General features: G+C 46.2%; 1 protein-coding gene across 3 annotated transcripts in view; it reads right to left on the reverse strand.

Annotated features, from left to right (window-relative positions):
* ntrk2a (neurotrophic tyrosine kinase, receptor, type 2a) overlaps positions 1 to 25,463 on the reverse strand; it is a 309,915-nt gene that overhangs the window by 186,985 nt on the left and 97,467 nt on the right. For all 3 annotated transcript variants that reach the window (XM_038804846.1, XM_038804848.1, XM_038804847.1), the window contains 2 exons: positions 17,663 to 17,766; positions 766 to 865 (listed from right to left, as the gene is read on the reverse strand). In XM_038804846.1, coding sequence (XP_038660774.1) covers positions 766 to 865; positions 17,663 to 17,766 — 204 coding nt within the window. The remainder of the gene's footprint in view (positions 1 to 765; positions 866 to 17,662; positions 17,767 to 25,463) is intronic.

The raw sequence follows: 25,463 nt of genomic DNA on the forward strand, positions 1-25,463 counted from the left end.
AGAGCACCCGGAGCAAACCCACGCAGACACGAGGAGAACATGCAGACTCCGCACAGACAGTGACCCAAGTCAGGAATCGAACCTGGGACCCTGGAGCTGTGAAGCCACAGTGCTAACCACTGTGCTACCGTGCTGCCCAAATGGTCTTCCAATCATTTGATAATGTTGCAATGTTTTATTGAACTGAACTGTTATTTTATAAATGGGGTCCCTCCACTTTTCTTCATTCTAGTTAATGATACCTTTCCCTTACAGAATGCTCTTCTTCCAGTCACAATTGTACCCCAAGAAGCGCAATTTATTTCTGTTGCACTTACCAATCTGAGCAAGATGTGATGAAAGTCATAAAACAGAAGCAACTGAGTTCTGTTGATTATTATCCTCATGAAGTAAATTATCAATTGTAAGACAACCATTCCATCTTTTAAACTACAAATGAGCAGGGGGAAAGAAAGGGGCATCTGCCTAAAACTCCATCAGAATTTTACATTTTTTCATCTCCATTTGAATTAAACAACACAGACAAATTTATACATAATTGGCAAAACGTTCCATGAAATTCAGAACACCTATGAGATTATACTGAAAATGTGTGTGATACATTGTTCTGAGGTATATTGGTTTGATAATAGTCCATCGGTTGAATGAAACTATAAATCCCAATCTAATGATGATCAATTGCAGGCTGAGTTAATACCTCTCCATTCAGCTTGAATAAACTTTTATTTACCACATGTCAATTTAATAAAATTGAGTCTTCCTTACCTTTCATTCCAAACTTGGAGTGTTTGCCAAACTTGAGAATTATTAGCATTAGTATCAGTCCGGTGCATGCCAGAGCTGCAACACCAACGACAACATACACCTGAGATAAAAAATCTTGATATTAGGAAACACAGATCAGTTTTTGTTAAAATTTGACTACACATCATCCTTAATTATTCTTTCTTGGGACTGTAAATTTATCTTGTGTTATTTTTGTTCATGAAGGAATTTTGTGTGCAGGAAAGGGGGGAGATTATCTGGGTCAGGAGAAGTCTAGGCTTCTTCATGGGTTAAAATAAGCATTCTTGCTCCTGGTCCCCACAGAGGAAAGAAAAACACATTTGTGGCTTTCTCTGGGAGTAGTTCCTGTGCTAGGCTGGCATGAGGTCTGAACAATGCCATTGGACTCAATGTGAATCTATATAACTCTAGCTTTGGGAAGGTGTCCTTGCATCTACTTAGTGAAGTGGTGGAATTTAGGTAAGTAACTCAAGGCATTTTAAATTCCTACCTAACTGGTTCAAATCTGCCCCCAGGCAGATTTAAATATTTAAAAATATTTGTTTTCAATATTTTTAGAAACTTTTATATTATAAAAATTAGTGGAATAAAAGTTCTCCCCAGCTTTGGTTTCCCACACCCCCACAAATTCCTCTTTCCCTTCTATATGTTTCCTCTTTACCCTACCCTTGATTCCCCTTTGCCTGCTTGCAGGTGACCTCAGGATTCCTCACATAGGCACAAAACCATGTGGAAAGATAGACAACTTCAAAAAAATAACAAATAACAGTTGCTGATGTCATATGATCATAACATCATGAGTTTAAATCTCCAGGAATACCCATGATGAGGTTTGGTAACCTTAAGGTTCGTTAAATTGTAGAGACAATCTCAAAACTGTAAACGTCCTTCAATGTAGACATGCGTGACTCTGAAATACTGTCCTAAGCTCATGTTTCAACTGTGTACATATCTTTAGCTTACCCTGAGCTTATTACCACTGTGTTTTGATTATATCAGGAGTTCATGAAGTATTATTAACCTTCAGCTCATTCACAGAAACAGTTTCAGAGCTTCAAACCAGCAACAAACATATTTTTTGTTTAACTCCGAATTCCAATTGGAATGTTGATTTGGATAGAACAATTTTGTGATTCGACAGAAATGGTTGTACTTCTTATACAATGAACTTGAAAGAGACATAAGTGGTGCAGAGTTACCGAAACCCACTCTAATGTCCACTAAGACCAGCTAAGTTGCTGATCCAAAGTGATTTGACCTGATACCTGGAATCAACACAATACTCCTAACATGCCAGAAAGACGATTTTGATATCTGTACAGTGAGAAAGAGTAGACGTCAGATAAAAATAACATAAGTAAATGTACCATTGACTTCAATCCACTTGCACCTGTTGTCATTTTTGTGCAGTCCTCCATTTAGGCAGCCATTCGTCCCACTCAATATGACCAGGGGCTTCATTATTCAATGTGGATTATGGTCCTGTAATATTATTTGATGCAGTGGCACAGTTAAGCACAGCACCTGCTGAGTGCTTGATCTGCTCACTCGACCCTCTCACAAATGTTTGTGGATGCTGAGACTATACGAGCTTTCAAAATGGAGATGGATATATTTTTGTTGGGTAAGAGTATCAAGGGGTATGAAACAAAGACGGGAAATGTTGCTGTGATACAGATCAACCATGATCTAACTGAATGCTGGAATAGGTTCACAGGTTGAATGCCTCACTCCTAAAGTTCTTATTTTACAATATTTTTCTGCATACAGAAAGAGGCAGCCAGAAACAGGGGTGGAAGCACCTCTGGGAATAATAAAAAGTAATGTATTTGTTATATTAAGGGCAACAAGCTGAGCATAATGTTCACTCATTTACCTTGCTGCTATTCCTCACCCCTTTGATAATGTTCTCAATGCTCCTTTGCCCTACCAGACCAACTGCCTCTTTTTTTAGATTTAAGTATCCAATTCATTTTTTTTCCAATTAAGGGGCAAATTAGCGTGGCCAATCCACCAACCCTGCACACCTTTGGATTGTGGGGGTGAAACCCACGCTGACACGGAGAGAATGTGCAAGTTCCACACGGACAGTGACCCAGGTCCGGGATCAAACCCAGATCCTTGGCGCAGTTGGACCGATTGCCTCTTTAAGCCCTAATTGCAGGCCCAAGTGCAGGGGATGACCTTATGGATTTGCTGCCACCCCAGCATATCAGTGCTGGCAGTTCTCTGGTTGAAGGAAACTGAACCCTGACTATGGGTTGAGGGCTAGGCATTTGGCTCTCGGGGTGCCAGGTGTATTTCCGTAAAGACTAATATGGTGGCTCAAGACATACACTGGAGGCTTCCAGTAGTAAACAAAGGGGTTTATTGATGAAAAACAAAAGCTATACAACTGCTGCAGGATTCTTCGTCAGTGGGATCCTCCACTTCACCGGCAGTGCACTGACGCACGCGGATTTCCCAAAGGCGGGGTGGTGGCCACAGTGGGAAACCCCATTGGCTGGCTGCAGGGCAGAGGATCCCACTGTCGGCAGGGGCACACTTCACCAGAAAACGGGTCTGGTGGGATGGATAATCCCGCCCCAGATCTTTACACGTCCGCTCCCTGGTCCACACTGTCCAGGGCCCTGCTCCCTGAGCCCCACGCAAACTCCCCATTAGCTGGGATTTGCGCACTCCCGCACGATTGGCCCCGAGTCAGTCACGTGGTCTGTGAAGCCCTCTCCCTTAAAGGGGCCATGCTATTGCATCCCTTCGCCTTAAATCCCTAAACACACTACCCAAAAAATATATACAAAAGTTAAGATTATCAACAGGACATCCATGGAAAGAGAGTCCATCAAAAGGTCAATCAGTCCAGAGACCTCTAGGTCCTCCCGGACCTCCATAGCCCAGTCACAGACTCAGCAGTCTTTTGGGTGATCAAGTGGTCCACAGTCAATGCCACCTTAGAACGGCCTACTTTGATGACAAACTAGTCTCACCAGCTTTGACAGACACAGCAGGTTGAACAGAAATGGAAGTCCCTGGCTCCCCTTGGTTTGGCTGAGTTACAGGATTATCCACAATGCTCGCTGGACTCCATGTCAGGGGTCACCATCCCTTGACCGCTCAGGTGGTCAATGTGCTTTTTGACAGCCTTCCCGTTAACATTGACCACTTAAGACACCAGCCCTGATTGGACCACAACTTGTCCATCTAACCAAGTGCGCCATCACAAAACCTCTTTAATGCTTCCGCTAGACTGGCCATGTGATCTTTTATTGCAGTGCCGGTGACTAGCATGTCATCAATGTAAACCATGGGAATTTCATAGCGGAGATTTTCCATTGTGCACAGAAGATAGAGCAGACTGAAGTGATGCTGAATAGTAGTCTGGTGTCATGGAAGAGGCCTTTCTGGATATTGATTGTAGCAAACATCTGAGATTCCTCAACAACTCTAGTTTCAGGTAGTCGTGTCTGAGGTCCAGTTTTGAATAAGTGAGGACCTACCGCTAGTTTGTGTGGACATTTTCAATTCAGGGAATCATATACCGATAGATCCGGGCAGCTTGATTTATACACATTTTATTGTCCCCCAAATCCTTATTGACCGATCAGGTTTAAGGGCAGGGTCTATGGGCGCCATCCACGATGAAAACTGGACCAGCTTGATTATACCCAGTTCTTCCAATCTCTTTAGCTCTGCTTCAACCTTCTGATGTATATGGCACTGGTCTAGTTCTGAAGAACTTGGGTGTCGAATCCAGATTGACATATATCTTGACTTTTACACCCTTAATCCAGCCCAATTCCTTGTGGAAGACTTCTTCATAACTCCTCAGACATTTTGGTTTGGAGGACACCATCAGATATTTTGACTATTTCCAGCCAGTTGAACCGAATCTTCTGCAAACATCTTGCCAACAGACTGGGTCCATGTCCATCCATGCCAGCCAAAGGCAGATTGGCCTCCTGCCCTCAGTATCCACCACCCCCCCTCCCCGGGGTCTTGCCTGTTCCTAGGATTTTTAAAATGTCCCCAGTGTATGTCTAAGTTTGGCTGTAGTACTCTTCAAGCTTAAAGATTGTGTTCCTCCACACAGATATTGGAAGGTCAGCTCACCCATTACGGTCACTGAAGCCCTGGTGTCAACTTCCATTTTAAGATGTCTATCATTTACCCTGAAAACAATTCCAATCAGTTCCATCTTATTCAATTGGACTGCATTCAACCGATACATTGCAGACTCTTCTTCAGAGCTCTTCTCCACTGTGTTCAGTGGCGCCGTGGAATGCTGTTGTTTTTTATTTGCATTGGCGGGCTTTGCCTCTTGCAGCAACGTGCTTGAATGTGCCCCCTTCAGTTGCAATGGAAGCACATGGACTCCTGAATATGGCAGGTCTACCGGGAATGTCCCCCCCCCCCCCCCCCCCCCCACCCCGGCACAATGCTGGCAGTCAACCTCGGATTTGGTTTGATGCCCTGATTCCTTCCCACTCCTTGGTTTCTGGTCCTGTTCCAAGAACTGTGTCTGGCTCTGAGCTATGTCTGTTGATCCTGCCACTGGCCTGGGGCTGTACCACCCCAAACCTGGTTAGCCTCCCCTTCTGCCACACTTTGAGGCTCAGTGGTGCCTTTTTCTGCACACTCCATCTCCTGAGCTATCTAGATCATTTTTTCCAACATAATTGTGGTCTCCAACAGGAACTACTTGTGGATATTAAGATTATGTATCCCATAAACCAGCCTGTAGCGCAACATGTCACTAAATTCACAGTGCTCAGCAAGCTGGTGAAGCCTAGCTATGATGGCTGAGACAGACTCTTCATGGTCCCTCACTGCAGAATTAAACTTATAACATTGGAGGATAATCGAGAGGCTTGGGTTGTAATGTTCTTTAACCAATTTCACAATCTGGTCAGTAGGTCCTGTGCAGGATATTACATTCCCCAATGTCCGAAGACCCCCTTGATGAGCAAAGAGACAGAGAAGGAGGAGCAGGTGAAGGACATCAGAGTCTCTTTGGATCTGATAAGTCCACATGGAGCTGATGCGCCGTATCAGTCGGTGTATACCACGGTGGTGAAAGACGACTGCAACAGGAGCATCACGGCAGATAATCGTCAGGAGATCTGCGTCTCCATCTCAGAGTTGGAAGATACAGCGTTGGGCATGTCGGCATCAAGAGAGACTGGAGGCGTTACAGCAAGCTGATTCGGCAATGGAGCTGGAGGATCTAGGGTAGGTTTCTTTCAAGGGTCTTCACGAGGCAACAACTGCCGTGAGCAAATGCGATCCAGCTGTCGTTTCATTAGTTGCCCCAGACCTCAGGTAAGAGACTGGTCCCTTTTGATGGACAAAAATCCCAGAGCGCCAGTGAGCACCATTGTTGAAGTTATGAATGAACACCGCATCGTCAGATGCAGCTCAAAATGGGCAATGACCTTGCAAACCTTGGTCACAACGCACCTTCGCAATGATGCCTGGTGAATCAAACGCAGTCATGTATGAAGTCTATGACCCATTATCATCTCAGCGGGGTCTTCGCCAATTACTGCATGTCCTGTACAAGAATAAAAATCTTGCAAGTCTTGTGTCCATTGAGCCCCCTTTTAACTGTCTGCACGACCCTTTTTGCCAAACCATTAAATTATATGGTGTGGTTCGGATGCGGCGAATCCTATTGCTCTTCACAAAAGCGGCAAACCCTTCACTCGTGAAAGACGCACCTTTAGCGATCACAAGTACCTTCCGGATTCTGTGGGTGGAAAAAGGAATGCGCAAATGCTTGATGGTTGCCCGGAAGGTGATCGTTGCCATCTTGTGCACCTCCAGTCACTTTGAGTGAGCGTCCACCAGGACGAGAAACATCGAACCCAAGAAGGGACCGGCAAAATTGACATGCATATGGACCCAAGGGTGCCACTCCCAGGGGTATAGGGGTGCCGTCATGGGAATGTCTCAATATCCGTGTCCAATCCCAGCTACCAGACTTAGATTTTCGCCAGCAGTTTCATTTTGGACACTCCAGGATATCTATTGTGAAGGTCCTTCAACATGGCTGCCTGTCCATTCACTGAGACAACAGCTCTGGTGCCTCACAGGAAGATGCTGTCCTCCACGGTCAACTCCGACAATTTTGAGGAGAAAGCCTTCAACTCCCCTATTAGCTGCTGATTCTGTCCACTGTATAGCACTTTGGCAAGCACAGGGTCAGTTTCCTTCCAACCATGAACACACGAGGCAGTGATGGGCAAGAAGTCCATGTAATTCAGGGCAGCAGTCACTTTGTCCGCTGTCGGTGTTTTCGCGGATTCGGCCTGCAGGGGAAGATGGCTCAATGCACCAGCATGCGCAATCTGGGTCCCTGGGCCAGGCTCGAAGTGTATTCGTAAGCAGCCAATAACAGAGACCAGCGCTGAAACCTTGCAGATGCTTTGGCGAGACTGCCTTGACTTCATGAAAGAGGTTTAGTAATGGCTTGTGATTGGTGACAATAATAAAATGGCAGCCAGAGACGCTTTGATGAAATCGCTTTGCACCGAATATGACCGCCAGACCTTCTTTTTCGATCTGGGCATATTTTCTCTCGGCCGTAGCCAGTGTCTTGGAGGTAAATGGCGATCGGCTGGTCATGGCTGTTGTCCATTTGATGGAACAAAACTACCATAATTCATAAGGAGAAGCATTGCATGTGTCGGACAACGGTTTTGAAGAGTCAAAATGTGTCATCACACCTGAAGAAGACAACCGCCGCTTCAACTTGTTAAATGCTGTATCCTGGGCATTGCCCCAAGCCCAAGACTGGCGCTTTTTCCAAGAGCAAGTGGAGGGAGGGCGAGGATGGTAGCCAAATTCGGAATAAAGCGTCCATAATAATTCACTAATCTGAGAAGAGCAAAGTTCCGTGGCATCTCGCGGAGTGGGGGCCATTTTGATGCCCATACATTCTCAACGACTGAGTGCAGGTCATCTCGGTCCAGCCAATATCCGAGATATACCACTTCTTCTGCATGAATCATGCATAATGTGCAGCGCAGGTGGATCCCATATTCGGGAAACCACTTCAATATCTTCTTGATATGTTCTGTGGCCCCTGTGACTAACACATCATCCAAGAAAACTGCAATTTGCGGGAATCCACGCAGGATGTTCTCCATGACATGCTGGAAGACTGTGCACATCGAGGAGATTCTGAATAGAAGCCAGGTGTACTCATAGAGTCCCTCATGTGTATTGCTCATGATGTACTTCAGTGAGGATTCATTGAGGTCCAGCTGTAGATAAGGGTTGCTCATGTCCAATTTTGTGAATGAACAGCCACTGGCCAGTGTTACATAGAGATTCTTGATGCAGGGTAAAGGGTAATGGTCTATCTCAAAATCGTGTTCTCTGTCAATTTATAGTTTCTGCAGAGGCGGACCGTTTTATCCGGCTTCATGACTCGGACCATCGGCACCACCCAATCAGCGAAGCGCACAGGCCAAATAGTGCCCAAACTTTCCAAGCGCCCAGGTTCTGTCTCAACCTGCTCCACTATTGCGTAGGAAACCGGGCGGGCAGGAAAATATTGGGGCTAGGCTTCTGGGTCCACCTGGAGTTTGGCCAAGGCCCCCTTAATGGTACCCAAATCAGGCTGGAAAACCTCCGGAAATTTGCTTAGTGCTGTACACAAATCGCCAAACATCACTTGAAGAATATGCTACCAATCCCAACTGTAGCTAGTGCAGCCAATCATGGCCCAACAAGCTAGGACCGTTTCCTTAAACAACAATGAGGTGAGGGCACACTTTCTTGCGCTCATAAACCACTGGAGTGAGGGTGGACCCCACAAAATTCAGTTGTTACCCTGTATAAGTGGCCAAACCAGCTGCCATGTCAGCCAAAGACAAAGGGCGGGATTCTGTCAGCCCAGTGCTGGGTCGGAGAATCCCTGCGACCGGTGCAAATCGCGCCACGCCGCCCTGATGCAAGCTCGCAATTCTCTGACCCCGGGGGGGGCCTCTGATGTGGCCTGGCCCGCGATCGGGGCCCAACGATCAGTGGGCTGGCCTCTCTGGCTGGGGGCCTCCTTTCTTCCACGTCGGCCCCTGTTGTCCTATGCCATGTTGCGTCGGGTCCGGCTCGTTGAAGAAAGTCACAGCCACTGTGCATGCGCGGATCCCGCGGCGCCCAGTTCACGCTGGGATCAGCAGCTGGAGCGGCGTGAACCGCTCTAGTGCCGTGCTGGCCCCCTATAGGGGCCAGAATTGCTGATCCTGAGGCCGTGTTGATGCCGTCGAGAAACGCGTTTCCAATGGTGTCAACACACTTAGCCTCAGGATCACAGAATTCCGCCCCATGTATGCACTCCTTGCTTGATAAGATTAAAAGTGCTCAGCACCACCACAGAAACTGCTGCTTCCATATCCAGCTCCATTTGGAGCATATGGTCATTCACTTTATCAGAACACGAATAGGGGCCACACGGTGCACTGCCAAACAGTTCAGCTGCATCTCAGCCTCATCCTCTGCATCTTCTGGGTCATTTAGATGCAAGGCCCGGCCCCTGGGCTGACGCTTACCTTGACCGGGGCGCCTAGAACGCTGGGCCTCCTGTTGCCTGCACACGGGTTGGAATCACCTTCAGCTGAGTCTGGGGGCGTCGCACGCTTCAGCAGTTGGCTTTTCTCCCAGAAGCTAGAGACTCAATGGCGTTCCCTCCGGGCAACGGGGGCACCATATAAGGGATGACACCCTAAAATGTTCACCTCCATCCTTTGTATCTCTTGGGTGCTGCATTCCGTGCTTTCGTGGGATAGGGAGATCTGTGGTACCTGCTGAAAAGTTAGGGAGACTTCACCCAAAATCTTCTGAGTTTCTATATTATTGATACCGCAGACCAAGTGATTGTGAAGCATATCGGACAAAACAGTTCCATACTCACAAAACTTAGCTATCTTCTGCAGCCGAAACACAAATTCGGAAACTGGAGCACCCGGAGGAACCCCATGCAGACACGGGGAGAACGGCAGACTCCGCACAGACAGTGACCTAAGCAGGGAATCGAATCTGGAACGATGGCACTATTAAGCAACAGTGCTAACCACTGTGCTACCATGCCACCCATATGTGAGACTCTGGGTACTCAGAACGTATGCGGTCCACAGGCCTTCAACAGTATAGCTGAATGGTGCTCGTTCTCCGTAATATTGTTGGCCTGGAGGGCCAGGTGTTCATAACAGGTCTTTATACTTCAGCGCCCTGGTCCACACTGCCCATCATCCTGCTCCCAGTGCCTCGTGCAAACTCCCCATTATCGGGGTTCACGACCTCCTGCATGATTGGCCCTGAGCCGGTCACGTGGTCCGTGGAGCCCGCCCATTCAAAGGGCCCCATTAACACAACTAAATAAGAGGTGTCCTTTACTCATATTTGAAGCAGGTCATTAGGCCATTAACATATGCAAGTAAGCAGCTTAGTGCCTGCCTCAACTTCATATAGCGCCTGGGGAAGCCAGCACCAATGCTGGTTTCCTCTGGGAAAACCAATACTCAACAACATAGGATTTTTTAAAAATGTAAGCATTTACCATTGTCACCACTTCTCCTGCTCCTGAGAACTCCAGCCTCACTCCTGACTCAGGCTTCCTCCCCCACCCAACCCATTTCCCCCACCAGCCCCCACTCTGATGTCCTCCTATAGAATCCCTACATCGCAAAAGGAGGCCATTCGTCCCCATCGAGTCTGCATCGACCCTCCGAAAGAGCACCCAACCTAGGCCCACTTCACCCGCCCTATCCCCTATAACCCTACCTAACCTGCACATCTTTGGACACCAAGGGGCAATTCAGCATGGCCAATCCACTTAACCTTCACATCTTTGGACTGTGGGACGAAACCGGAGTACCTGGAGGAAACCCACGCAGACATGGGGAGAAAGTGCAAACTCCACACAGTCACCTAAGGCCGGATGAACCCGGGTTGCTGGTGCTGTGAGGCAGCGGTGCTAACCACAGTGCCACCATCTGGATGAAAATGTTTCTCCCCTTTAAATACACTGAGGCCCAGCTATTCCTACTGCAGAGCCCCACTATCTTACTCAATTTCTTACATGAAAATTAGTGCATGAACCTGTGTGGATTCCTGCTGATGTGCCATCAACATGATAGGGTCCAAAGCCCAAAACCCCAAGTTCCTCAGTGTGGGCTATTCGTAGACTCCAAAGATGGACACTACCAGATTTCTAAGCCTAGGTGTCTCGCTAATGATATTGGGGCAAGTGTTTAATCCTTCCACCTGCTGACTAGCCAATGTTTGCAAAGTATAAAAATCAACCCATTGATCCTGCCCATATCAATTATGAGAAAAAGTCTAAAACTTCAGACTTGTGGGTAATGCAGGATATTTGGAACACACATACTTTGAAATCTAGAGGGATGGGTTTTCCAGACAATTTCTAGTCATTGGGACAATTAATGGGTTTGTAATCTGTCTGTCAGAGCAGCACACCTGGGTCAATTTTCCATAAGGCAACTAGCTGCCTTTGGATGCGCTGCCTTCTAAGGGATGGTGAGAAGGTTGAGGAGGGAGAGCCACTCAGGCTGTATGTGGGCAGCTTTCACAACAGCTGGAGTGTCAGTCAGCTGCTGAGGTGAATGCCTCAAAGGAAGGCAGAGCAAAATGGCTGCAAGAAGAGGTCCCTTTTGGGAGGAAATTGCCACTTTTTACTGCAGCAATGACTTTAATTGGCTTCCCGCTGCAATCGGACTCAGCTCACCCCTTGGATCAGCAGTCAGAGGCAGGAAGGGATCGCTGAAATCAGCCCACTTGGTTAACTCCCAGGCCTTCAAACACACTTGCAAATGCCTGTTAAACCTCTCACGGAGTATTGCTGCACATCTGCAGTCTCTCAGTTATTCAAATATTAAGCTCTGTATACAAAGGGCTGATCTGAGATCACTAGAGGAATTGAAGCAATCAGAATGTGGTGACAGTGCAACATGAATGACTCACATTAGTCAACATTATGCATATGTATAATGAAGTACATTGTCACTACCCTTTATAGGCTAATGAAGATTAGTGCTCAGATGTTTGCTACAAGTTGGCAGTAATGTCATTATCGCAGGCTTATTACTCCATTCGATTACTGAATTCATAATGCTTCTATCAAGGCCTTCATAGCAAATACTTCATTTTTTAAAGCAGATTTTCTGATGTTTCTATGGGCCGGCAGCAAACGCGCAGTTCTAGGAAGTAAGTTTAACCATAGGTCTGGTGAAAATAACCGAGATGACTTGTCCCCCATCAAGCCACACAGATTTCATCAATTGCAATTTTTATGCAGCCGATTGGATGAATGGTTAAGCAACCCAGCCAAAGCCAGTGTCGTCCGTACAAATATGGAAATCAGGGTCTGTTCATGTTACTGAATTCCTAGTGCAATTTTAACTCAGGCTTTAGTGGAGCGGCTGCTTTGGCTTTCCTGCCAGACCAAAGAGCTTTGGGACTTGATAGACAGGTAAAGAGGCCCTAAAAGTTAGTTTTTATTCTTTCCTTTGCCATGGGTCTGCGCATGTTCATGGGTTGCTGTCTCCGCGCCGGCCCCCGGGCAATATGGTGGAGCCCTACAGGGGCCCAGCATGGAGTAACATAGGCCCGCCCCGGAATTAGCCCACCCACCGATCGGTAGGCCCCGATTGTGGGCCTGGCCACCGTGGAGACCCCACCGGAGTCGGATCTCCTCGCCTGCCCCCCACCCACCAGGACGGCCCCCGCAACCAGAACTCCGAGGTCCTGCCGGGTAGGACCATACGTAACCCACGCTGGCGGGACTTGGCGGAACCCGGCAGGCCGAGGGGGCCACTTTCAATGGACCCCGACCGGCACGGTGGCGACTCTGCGGGCGGGATTAGTGCTAATTCTCCAGTCGTCAGAGAATCGGCAGCCCGGCGTTGGAGCGGCGTGGCACGATTCTCACCCCCCCCCCCGCTGCCAATTCTCCGACCCGGCGCAGGATCGGAGAATCCAGGCCATGATTTCCCAAATCTCCATAAACCTAAATGGATAATTAAAAAATCAGAACAAAGATGCAAATCATTACTTCATGTTGTGATGATTAGAAGAGCAAATGTGCTTTTGGTGACCACATGCTGCAGGTCCTCAGAAATGTACTATGGTTATCGAATGGAGGAAATTCAGTTTTCAGGAATGATGTTGTACTTAATTCTTGATATCTCAGTAGGTGTTAGTCAAGTTGCTGAAGCCACCTAAATGCTTTTCCTTATTTTTTTATCGGTTCTGCATACCTGAACATTAATCAGCAGCTAACCTGTTCTGCCAGTGTTTCTCTGTATCTGGCTGCTCAGAGATTGCACAAGAATGTCAAAGCATTTTCTTGTCAAAACCCCCTTCCTTTCTGCATCTCCACTTGGTAGCTCCAACTGATAAGCATTAGCCAGTATCAGCAGCTGCTCAGCTGGGAATCTCAGTGTGATCTCTAAGCTTTTCATTTGAGCGCCGGTGTAAGTACCAATGCACTCTCCATGTTGATGTTGCACAGGGAAAATAAAGTGACTTATTAATTTTTCAAAAATACATTTTTAATTTATTACTGGTGATTATGTGTATGGCTTTGCAATGCAGTCCAAGATCATTTATTTGTGCTCTCTTTGACTCAAAAAGAGGTAAAGTTCCATACTGGGCTGTTTGCAACTGTGCCTTGAGTATGATAGAGTTTATTAGTGCCACAAAGTTGAAAAGATAGAATCATAGAAGAATCATAGTATCCCCACAGTGCAGAAGGAGGCCATATGGCCCATCGGGTCTGCACCAACCCTTGGAAGCAGCACCCCACCTAAGCCCACTCCCCACCTAATCACTGCAACCCCACCCACCATTGGACACCCAGGGGCATTTTAGCATGGCCAATCCACCTAACTATGGACTGTGGGAGGAAACCAAAGCACCTGGAGAAAACCCACGCAGACACGGGGAGAATGTATACACTGCACAAAGACAGTCACCCATGGTCGGAATTGAATCTAGGTCCCAGGCGCTGTGCTGTGAAGCAACATTGCTAACCACTGTGCCATATTCAATGCCATATTCAATGAAATTATTACAATTACATATTCCAGAATGCATCCATTGGGAATATTAACAAGATGTCCTCTGAGGAAATTGAAATTAAATACTATTTGCATTTTTAATTTTAGATTAATGGACAAGCTAAAACTTGGAACCCTCTTGTGATATCTGTCATGTTCTGTAGACTGGCCGAAGTGAATGATGAACTACAGAACATCTAGTTTAAATCCCTTCACGTCACTTAATTCTGCTGGAATATTGTAGAAACTTGAACAGGATCCTTTGGGCCATCCTTCATGGATATACTTTCTCACTGTCTGCAGGATAGTGTCTTTGGCAGTTTCTTCTTTAATTATTTTTGATTTACAGAGACTGGCAGAGACTCTGTCACCATGTTTATGTGGACCTGTATGTCCTCATCCATCTGGAGTGCTTCCTCATTGCTGGTAGCTCTGGAAAGCGCATCAGCCACAATAAGATGTTTACCCGGCGTGTTGGGTTACGTGTTGGAAAATATCAGGGAAATCATTCAGTATGGAGTCGCCTAAGGGATGAGGGCCTTTTGCAGCATTGGCTGCACTACATACTCATCAGTCTAGCTGTAGCTCCTCACATGCTTCAACTCCAATTAAAGATTCCCGGTCTGCCGTCACCACAGAAAATTTAAACCTGTGAATTTTGTTTTTGGCATCGACATCAAGCTCACATGTTCCTAACGACAAGATTTCATTCCCATTGTAATCTCTTAACAATACCATTCTGGCAACTATTTTTGGTTGAATCCACAGCTTTTTTTACATCGGACAGATTGATGAGGTTGGCACTCGCACCAGTGTTGAGCTTGACTGTTATCACTGTGCCATTTATCTTTAATGGCACTGTCCATTTATCATGATGATTATCTGCCTTCAATTCACTATTGCTGCAGAGTGGTACAAATACATTGTTATTTGGTGTGACTTGAGTCTCCTTGTCTTCGTTAGAGATCATGGGTTGGATTTTACGTCTTGTGGCACCAGATTTCTGGTTCAGCACGCCGGCGGGCTGCTCCATTTCGCCAGCTAGCCAATGGGGTTTCCCATTAGGGGCAGCCCCACGTTGTCAGGAAACCCCCGGGCTGCGGGTAAAATGGAGCATCCCGCCGGAGGGGAATCCAGCCCCATGAATGTATCCACAAAGAATGTGTCCTCTAGGCACACATCATCAATAGCGGTGATACTCTGTTTGCTCCGGCCTTCTCCTTGAATAACATTGAGTTGCAAAATGATTTCTGCCATTACAGATGGCACAAGACTTTCCCTAAGCAGTGTATTGCAATGGCAAGTGCCGTTTGCTACATCGCGGACATAAGATGGAAGATCGGGTTGGCCGCTCAAAATGACCGCCCACACTGGGAGCACGTTTCTTATTCAGCTGCATAACCACACTAATGGCGTCTGCCACCTCTTCTGTCTTCGTGCCAAACTGCCGGAGATTCAGCGTGCTGAGCTGTTTTGCTGCAAGCTCACCAGCGTGACATCACACTTTCAAGTTGCAGGTCTGTTTCCAGCAGAAGCCACTCACGCACTTTATTATTGGAGATTTCGAAAACTATCTGATCGCGTATCATTGGCGACTGGAGTGTGCCGAAGTTGCATGACTGCACCTTCAATCACAAGTCAGCGAAGAAGCTATTGAATGCCTCTCCCGCATTCTGGGTGCATGTACGGAAAATATAGCACTCAAAGGTTTAATTTTTTTTAGGGGAGCAATACCGACCGAATTGTTTAAGAACTTCGTCAAAGCTTTTGCTGTCAGCCTCGTTTTCAAAGACAAATGTGTCGGAAATTTCAATTGCTTGGGGACCTGCTACAGTGAGCAGCAAAACGATACGCCTCTCTACAGGCTGTGCCTGCAGACCAAGGGTTGCAACATTTAGTTTAAACTGTCGCTTAAACACCCTCCAATTCTCATCGATGTTACTGGTAATCCAAAGCTGTTGAGGTGCCTTGATGCCTTCCATCCCAGGCTTCGAAGTTTTACCGCGCGTTGAACACCAGACACCAGTAACTTGCAAAGTTAGTAGCAAAGATGCATTTTTTTCCTTATCCATCAAAGTTATCTTTAGTGGTTCGCTTTTTTTGTATTGAATCTTCGAGCTCTTAGTAAATCATCAATCCTGGTACTATGTCATGTTCTGTAGACTGGTTGAAGTGAATGATGAACTACAGAACACCTAGTTTAAATAATTTATTATGAAACACCTGCGTGATAAGATAACTAGGATAAATAAAATATTAAACTTCGACCAATAATTAACTATTGCACAGCTACTGCAAAACGCATCTATCCTCCAGCGTGATCTACTCCCAACTCCCCAGCCACAGGGTCATGTGGTGCATTTCCATTGTCATCTAGTGGTCGGAGGTTGTGCATAACATTATGTACAAACTTGCTTCATGCATATCATCACAACATCAAATTAAAGGAATGTCAATGAATATTTTTTAAATCCTGAAGGTCTGCTGTACACTGTTTCAGGGATGGTGGCCAGAGTGTGACAGTGATGCTGCAACTTCACCAATGGTGAATGACCATGGCACATGCCTAACTTGTAATTCTATTATAGGGCTTCTTTGGTATCACAGTGGCCAGAAAGATAAATGTGGTCAATCTCCCTCTGTCGCAGCATCTAACAGGACAGCATGGTAGCACAGTGGGTAGCAATGCTACTTCACAGCTCCAGTGTCCCAGGTTCGATTCCCGGCTTGGGTGACTGTCTATCTGGTGTCTGCATGTTCTCCCCGTGTCTGCGTGAGTTTCCTCCGGGTGCTCCGGTTTCCTCCCACAGGTCCAGAAAGATGTGCTGTTAGGTAATTTGGACATTCTGAATTCTCCCTCTGTGCACCTGAACAGGCGCCCAAATGTGGTGACTTGGGACTTTTCACAATAACTTCATTGCAGTGTTAATGTAAGCCTACTTGTGATAATAAAAATTATTATTATATGATTGCTATTATTATTCTATCAAACACTCAAGTGACATCCACTTAACCTTGACTAAAGTGTTAGCACCCTGCCCCTCTGACTCAGAAGGTCGTGGTCCCACTCCAGAAAAGTGTGCACATAATGTATGCTCACAAGTGTTGCACTGTAGGGGGGTAATTAGACATTAAAATTAGACCCTATTTCCCCTCCCCGGATGGTGTAGATGGCGGATGGCAAAGCGGCACAGTGGCTAGCACTGCTGCCTCACAGCTCCAGGGACCCGGGTTCAATTCCAGCCTTGGGTGACTGTCTGTGTGGAGTTTACACTTCCTCCCCGTGTCTGCGTGTGTTTCCTCTGGTTGCTCCGCTTTCCTCCCACAGTCCAAATTTGTGCAGGTTAGGTGGATTGGCTGCGCTAAACTGCCCTTTAATGACCAAAAAGGTTAGGTGGTGTTTCTGGATCATGGGTGGAGGAAGGGGCTTAAGTAGCATGCTCTTCTCAAGGGCTGGTGCAGACTCAATGGGCTGAATGGCCTCCTTCACTGTAAATTCTATGATTCTATGAATCCCATGGTTATATTTTGATGAAGGACAAGACTATTCTTCCCACCACACTGGTCAATGTTTATTCCTCAACCAACCTCACAATTTAAGGTACCTTGCTGTTTGGCCATTGTGTTTCTTACATCCCAACAGTCAATGCATCAAAAGTGATTCTCTGACTATCAAATTTTGGAGCATCCTGAGGTTCTGCAAGGTGATATAGAAATACAAGCTTTGTTCTCTGCTTTTACTAACTGCACAAAGCAATCTGTTTCATCAGGCACTAATTTTCTCCTATGCTACTTACAGCAATGCCATCTTCCATTGTCTTTTCAGTGACATTAGGTGGGCCAATTGCAGTTGAATTATCAGAGTTCACACCAAAGATATCCACATACTGGTCATATATATCTGAAAGTGAGAGACATAAAATATTTCAATCTTTTACTCATCTGTTTTGGCCAATTAACACAGAGAGCTAAGCTCTTAGTATATTTATAAGAACATTCTAAGATTCTCTCTGGAATACAAATTATTATCCAATACCATTCTGCTTTAATGGTGTATTGACAATACCTCTATAATGTATTTTTATATTCTCCAGATCCATTTCAGCCCCATCGCTCCTTGCCATTAATTCTGAGCACCCTTTCCACCATACATTACTAACCCAACCGCTCTCACTGCCGCACACTGCCCCACCAATTCATAACTCACCATTTGGCCATGAGTGGCAATACAGGTATCCTGTAGCTTTATTTAAAACAATCTTTCCTGTAAAAATATTTCGTGTAAAATCAATATTTTCTAAATAAATTCTCCCTTCAATTATATGGAACTTTATAGAATTTACAGGTCAGAATCAGGACATTCAGCCCCAATGGACTATGCTGGTGTATGTGTTTCACCCAAGCCTCCTTCCACTTTGTTTCATCTAACTGTGCTAGTATATCCTTCTATTGCTTTCTCCCCTGGTTTCCCCTTAAATGCGTTAAATTAGATTTAATATTATTCCTGTAAAGTTTCCAGTCCTTTAATTATATTCTATGTTATCAGAAATATAGAACTGAGATAAATAGATCTGGGAACTTGAACAAATTCAGAAAGCAATAATCCCATCATGTCAGTATTAAATCAGACATGATACATTTCTGTGATACCTCATCATTTCAATAGAATGTAAAAAAAACCTGAATAGATTCATTATAATTTAAAATTCCTTACTCAGGGCCAGATTTTCACAGAGTTGGACCAGTTCTGGAAACCTTTCAAAATGGGAGGCGGGATCTGGATGTGGAATTCCCATCCTTATTTGTTGCCAGCAGGGAGAAGGGGATGGGGCATGGCATGAATCACACAGGCAGGAAACCCAAACTCAGAAGCACCATTTGAGAATAGTGCTGAGTTCAAAAAGACTCACAGCTGGATTCTCCATTGTCGTGATCCTCCGCTTCAGCGGCAGAACACTCACGCCCACGGATTGTGCGACGGCGTGGAGGTAACCACAATGGGAAAACCCATTGGCCGGCTGCCAGGTAGGAGGATCCTTCTGCCATCAGGGGCGCACTGCATTGCCCAGAAAATGGGTGTGGCGGGATGGAGAATCCCAACCTCAATTCTTTGTTGTTTCAAGAGCCCTAACAAATCGCTATCGCAAATTTTACAAGTAGCCATAAATGCTCTCAACAGGGAGATGATCTGAAGTTATTAAAATCTCCCAACAAAAAACAGGCTGTAACTTTCAGTTAGAGTGAAAAAGATACCTGTTGCTAGAGTGCACTGATTAACAGGCCGTCTGACATGCCTTAGGAAAAGAAATTAGCCATTTGTTCCTCCAATTTCAATATATTTCATTGTTGATTTTTCCCAAGGGTTGTTATTACAGCTGAGTTAATAATGAATGCTTGGTTGAGTTTCAAAACCCCAAATTAATTTATCTTAGCAGAGGGGCTGAGTTCACATTTTGATTTACAGTTTAAGAGGTTGTTAAAAGGTTAGCTGGCTTTGATGTGGTTTGTGAATAGAAGTTTGTTTTCACAACAGATTGGCCAATTAATGGGATTTAAATTTTTTGAATGTATGTCTTGTATGAGAGTTTGTTCAATATCAAGTATTTATGATCAAGGGCTCTCTTATTTTGTTAGGAGTTTTTATTTCAATTTCCCCATGGCTCCTGAGGTCTGTTTATTGTGAATACTGTGTCAGTGGCTATCAAGGTGGCAAGAGAGAATATGAGAGGGCATGGAGGTGACAATGGAGGTTTGCGGGGGCATGGAATTGGCATGGAGGGTGAGGTCTGCGGGACAGAGAGCCTAACAATGGGTTTAAAGTCTCAGGAAACTGAGGTGGACCATTTAAACAGCTAGTCTCAGCTCCCGCCTGCCTTCATAGCCACCTCCAAACTGCTTCCGGAGGCAGTGGGCCCAATTCCATCCCAACGCCCCCTCCCTAGAATGTAAATATGCTGAGTGAGGTCCCTTTAAAGGAGAGGACTTGAGCTTCCTGATTCAATGGTGAAAATCCAGCCCACAGTTTCTTTCTTAATATGTTAGGTACGGGTTGGTTGACTCAGCCATTTTTATCACCTATTAAGAAGGAAGTGGGTCTTGATAATAACCTGGATCAAAACATTTTAAACCTGTTATTTAATACTGTAACATCTTGTCACTTTGTGGGGCAGCACGGTAGCATGGTGGTTAGCATAAATGCTTTACAGCTCCAGGGTCCCAGGTTCGATTCCCGGCTGGGTCACTGTCTGTACGGAGTCTGCACGTCCTCCCCGTGTGTGTGTGGGTTTCCTCTGGGTTCTCCGGTTTCCTCCCACAGTCCAAAGATGTGCGGGTTAGGTGGATTGGCCATGCTAAATTGCCCGTAGTGTCCTAAAAAAAAGTAAGGTTAAGGGGGGGGGGGGTTTGTTGGGTTACGGCTATAAGGTGGATACGTTGGTTTGGGTAGGGTGATCATTGCTCGGCACAACATTGAGGGCCGAAGGGCCTGTTCTGTGCTGTACTGTTCTATGTTCTATGTTCTATAATGTCTGCACTTTCCAAATTTTCTAGCAATATTTTGAAGGCATAACATGAGTTTAGGCAAGTTCATTACCTTCTAAAACAGGTGTAGCAAAGAAGATTAGAGGTCTTTTCGTAAAATGTCTTTATTAAAGGTTTTCAGTTTTACCAAATATTACAAAAATTGTAAATTTTTACAAATCCACCAATCTAACATACAATAAAAAAGATCACAACCCCACACAACCTATACCGACCCTGCCCCCGCCTTTCCCCACTCTCCCCCTCTCTCCTCCTAGCAACTGATGGTGATTAGTTCCTTAAAATAGGCAATGACAGGCCTCCACCTCCAGTAGAATCCCTTACTGATACCCTCACCATGTATTTGACCTTTTCCAGGCACAGAAACTCCATTAGGTCCCCTACCCATGCCAAGGCTCTGGGTGATGTTGGCAAGCTCCACCCCAGCAAAACTCGCCTCTGGGTGATCAATGAAGCGAAGGCAAGAACACCCGCCTCCACCCATGTCTGCAGCCCCATCAAGTCCGACACCCCAAATATGCAACCAGACGACAGGCTCCAATTCAACATTTAAAATCGGCAACATGGTAAAGAAGATTAGAGTTGATGATGTTTCTGCAATGATTTTTGTAATGAAGGTTGCTCACTAGCTGAATTAGAATTTCACATTACTAGGCTTTCAGACAGGCCAATCAATTTTCATCAATTCTTGACACCTTGATGATTGTTTAAAATATTGTACCCTGAATGATTCAAATTACCATATACATTTTGGGCTCCCATCAGAGGCCCTCCATATCAGAGACCCCTATGTGCAAGACCCCTCCCTTATCAAAGACCCCCCCCCAGTCAGAGACCCTCCCTTCAGAGACCTCTCCCAAATCAGATCCTTTGATCTGCAAGGCTTTTATTAACTTTCAAAGAGATAGAGCTTTCAGTAGGCTGCAATTGACAGGGTAATAGCTTCCAGACAGCCAGATGTCTGGATTGTTTATTTTCATTTTCATTTCCATTCCCACTTGAATACATCTCAAGTATCCTGTTTTGAACCTAACCTCAATGTTTATAAACATCTAGGAGTTATGTGCTGTTACTTCCTCTTTTTCTCAGCACTAAGCACTTAATTGCCTTTGATATGGTCAGAAGATGACAATCATAGCTTGATTGCAGCCTACTAAAAGCTTTTTCTTTTTGAAAGTGAATAGAAGCCTTGCAGATCAAAGGATCTGAGGGGTTTAAAGCCTTGTGATGTGGTTTTGGCTTTCTATGAAGTAACAGCAGCTGCTATCTCTGTCTGATGTGGGAGGTATAAGGGACAGGTGAGTGTAAAAGCAGAGAGTTTTCATTGCTTCTGCCTGGACTGCTTTTTAGGTCCTCTGATATGGGGGGGGGGTCTCTAATGGGGGGGGGGATACTCTAATATGGGGATCTCAATGGGCGTTCTCTGATGTGGGGTATCTCTGAATGGGGCTCTCTAATATGGGGATCCCTGACATGGGCCATCTTTGATAGGGGCTTTGAAATGGGGTCTCTGATTGGGGGAATCTGATGGGGGTTTCTGGTGGGGGGTTTGATGGGGTCTCTGGTTGTGTGTCGGTGGGGATAGGATCACTCTCATACTGTGTGTGTGTGGGGGGGGGGGGTGACCCAGAAATTCCAGTACTGGGATGGGGGATTGGAGGATGCCCCTAAGTGTGGCCAGGCAGGGCAGGGGTTGCATTGTAGGAGGCGGGGGGGGGGGGGGGGGGGGGGGGGGGGGGGGGGCAGCCACCAGGCCTCAGTATTGGGCCACCCACTCCATATGACGACTCGATACTGGGATTCGGAATTGAATTGCTTGTGTTTCCCACCATGCATACATTTGCATGGCAAGGGAGAAAGAATCACCTCTGGGCACTGCTCCTGTCACCAGCACAGACCAGGAATGATTCAGCTCTAGCAGAGAACATTGGGCAGGATTCTCCATTTGGATTAACACCGGGACTGAATTGTGTGCGGTTTGCGTTCCCATTGGGGGTGCTATTCGATAAGAGAGTCAAGACATGCTAATAGCCAGAAATCTGCCACTGTGAATTTAGAGCAATTCCTGGCCCAGCAGGCATTCTAACCTCTGGGGCCAGTTAGTGCAAAAGAGCCTGGCAGCTGGAGCTGTTTTTAAGCACTCCAATTACCACAAACGCATTGCAGCCGCCAAGATGGCTCACAGAAGACCTGCCCCCCTCCCCCCAGGTCAGAAGTGAGAGTTGGAACCACAGCCCCATGCCAGTGAAGAGTGGAGGGAAACCCTCTTCCACAGGGCGGCCACAGACTCAAGGCTGCCCTCCTGAACACCGCCTGGGAGTTGGTGGCAGAGGCAGTCAACGCTGCCAGTCTCACCAGCTGGTGATCTGGAGAGGGTCACTGGTGAGGCCTCTACCCTGAAAGGTGCAGAAAACTAGGGAGGGCATCAAAGATCACAGTCTGCAGGAACTGTGTCCAAAAGGAGCCACTGACTAATCGCATTTCAGAGCTGGAGATGAGGGGGCGATTCAATGTGAAACATCCGCAATGCTGAGCAGGTCGTGGTTGGCACCTTCAGGGAGGTGGTCACAGCGCTGGTGAGGATTGAACAGGCAGACAGGGCATGGCTTCCACCAGGAAGAGTAGAGTTAGGCAGATAGTGCAGGCGTCACCTGTGGCCATCCCCCTTTCTAACAGATATACCTTTTGGATACTGTTGAGGAAAAGTTTGGCAGCCAATTTAATGGCACCATGGTGGATCTGCTATATAAGATGGGAGGGGGAAGAATGGCAGGGCTATAGTAGTAGGGGATTGAATTGTTAACAAAACAGATAGGTGCTACTGTGGCCGTCAACCTGACTCTAGGATGGTGTGTTGTCTTCCTGGTGCCAGGGTCCAGGATGTCACTGAATGGCTGCAGGGCATCCTGAGGGGGGAGGTTGAAAAGACAGAGGTTGTGGTACATATTTGTACCAGTGACATAGGTAGAAAGAAGGATAAGATCCTGCATCAGGAATTCAGGGAGCGAGGCTGTAGACTAAAAAGCAGGACCTCTTGGGTTGTAATCTCAGTACACCCAGTACATAGAACATAGAACGATACAGCGCAGTACAGGCCCTTCGGCCCTCGATGTTGCACCGACATGGAAAAAAAACTAAAAGCCATCTAACCTACACTGTGCCCTTATCATCCATATGCTTATCCAATAAATTTTTAAATGCCCTCAATGTTGGCGAGTTCACTACTGTTGCAGCTAGGGCATTCCATGGCCTCACCACTCTTTGTGTAAAAAACCCACCTCTGACCTCTGTCCTATATCTATTACCCCTCAATTTAAGGCTATGTCCCCTCGTGCTAGCCACCTCCATCCGCGGGAGAAGGCTCTCGCTGTCCACCCTATCTAACCCTCTGATCATTTTGTATGCCTCTATTAAGTCACCTCTTAACCTTCTTCTCTCTAACGAAAACAACCTCAAGTCCATCAGCCTTTCCTCATAAGATTTTCCCTCCATACCAGGCAACATCCTGGTAAATCTCCTCTGCACCCGTTCCAAAGCTTCCACGTCCTTCCTATAATGAGGCGACCAGAACTGTACGCAATACTCCAAATGCGGCCGTACCAGAGTTTTGTACAGCTGCAACATGACCTCATGGCTATGGAACTCAATCCCTCTACCAATAAAGGCCAACACACCATAGGCCTTCTTCACAACCCTATCAACCTGGGTGGCAACTTTCAGGGATCTATGTACATGGACACCGAGATCCCTCTGCTCATCCACACTACCAAGAATTTTACCATTAGCCAAATATTCCGCATTCCTGTTATTCTTTCCAAAGTGAATCACCTCACACTTCTCCACATTAAACTCCATTTGCCACCTCTCAGCCCAGCTCTGCAGCTTATCTATGTCCCTCTGTAACCTGCAACATCCTTCCGCACTGTCTACAACTCCACCGACTTTAGTGTCGTCTGCAAATTTACTCACCCATCCTTCTGCGCCCTCCTCTAGGTCATTTATAAAAATGACAAACAGCAACGGCCCCAGAACAGATCCTTGTGGTACGCCACTCGTAACTGAACTCCATTCTGAACATTTCCCATCAACTACCACTCTCTGTCTTCTTTCAACTAGCCAATTTCTGATCCACATCTCTAAATCACCCTCAATCCCCAGCCTCCGTATTTTCTGCAATAGCCGAACGTGGGGAACCTTATCAAACGCTTTACTGAAATCCATATACACCACATCAACTGCTCTACCCTCGTCTACCTGTTCAGTCACCTTCTCAAAGAACTCGATAAGGTTTGTGAGGCATGACCTACCCTTCACAAAACCATGCTGACTATCCCTAATCATATTATTCCTATCTAGATGATTATAAATCGTATCTTTTATAATCCTCTCCAAGACCTTACCCACCACAGTCGTTAGGCTCACCGGCCTATAGTTACCGGGGTTATCTCTACTCCCCTTCTTGAACAAAGGGACCACATTTGCTATCCTCCAGTCCTCTGGCACTATTCCTGTAGCCAATGATGACCTAAAAATCAAAGCCAAAGGCTCAGCAATCTCTTCCCTGGCTTCCCAGAGAATCCTAGGATAAATCCCATCCGGCCCCGGGGACTTATCTAGTTTCACCTTGTCCAGAATTGCCAACACTTCTTCCCTACGCACCTCAATGCCATCTATTCTAATAGCCTGGGTCTCAGCATTCTCCTCCACAATATTATCTTTTTCTTGAGTGAATACTGACGAAAAGTATTCATTTAGTATCTCGCTTATCTCCTCAGCCTCCACACACAACTTCCCACCACTGTCCTTGACTGGCCCTACTCTTACCCTAGTCATTCTTTTATTCCTGACATACCTATAGAAAGCTTTTGGGTTTTCCTTGATCCTACCTGCCAAAGACTTCTCATGTCCCCTCCTTGCTCGTCTCAGCTCTCTCTTTAGATCCTTCCTCGCTTCCTTGTAACTATCAAGCGCCCCAACTGAAACTTCATGCCTCATCTTCACATAGGCCAGAAGATGAGGCGACCAGAACTGTACGCAGACTCCGTGCCAGAGGCCCGT

Source organism: Scyliorhinus canicula, chromosome 8, assembly GCF_902713615.1.
Source record: "Scyliorhinus canicula chromosome 8, sScyCan1.1, whole genome shotgun sequence".
Taxonomy (NCBI): domain Eukaryota; kingdom Metazoa; phylum Chordata; class Chondrichthyes; order Carcharhiniformes; family Scyliorhinidae; genus Scyliorhinus; species Scyliorhinus canicula.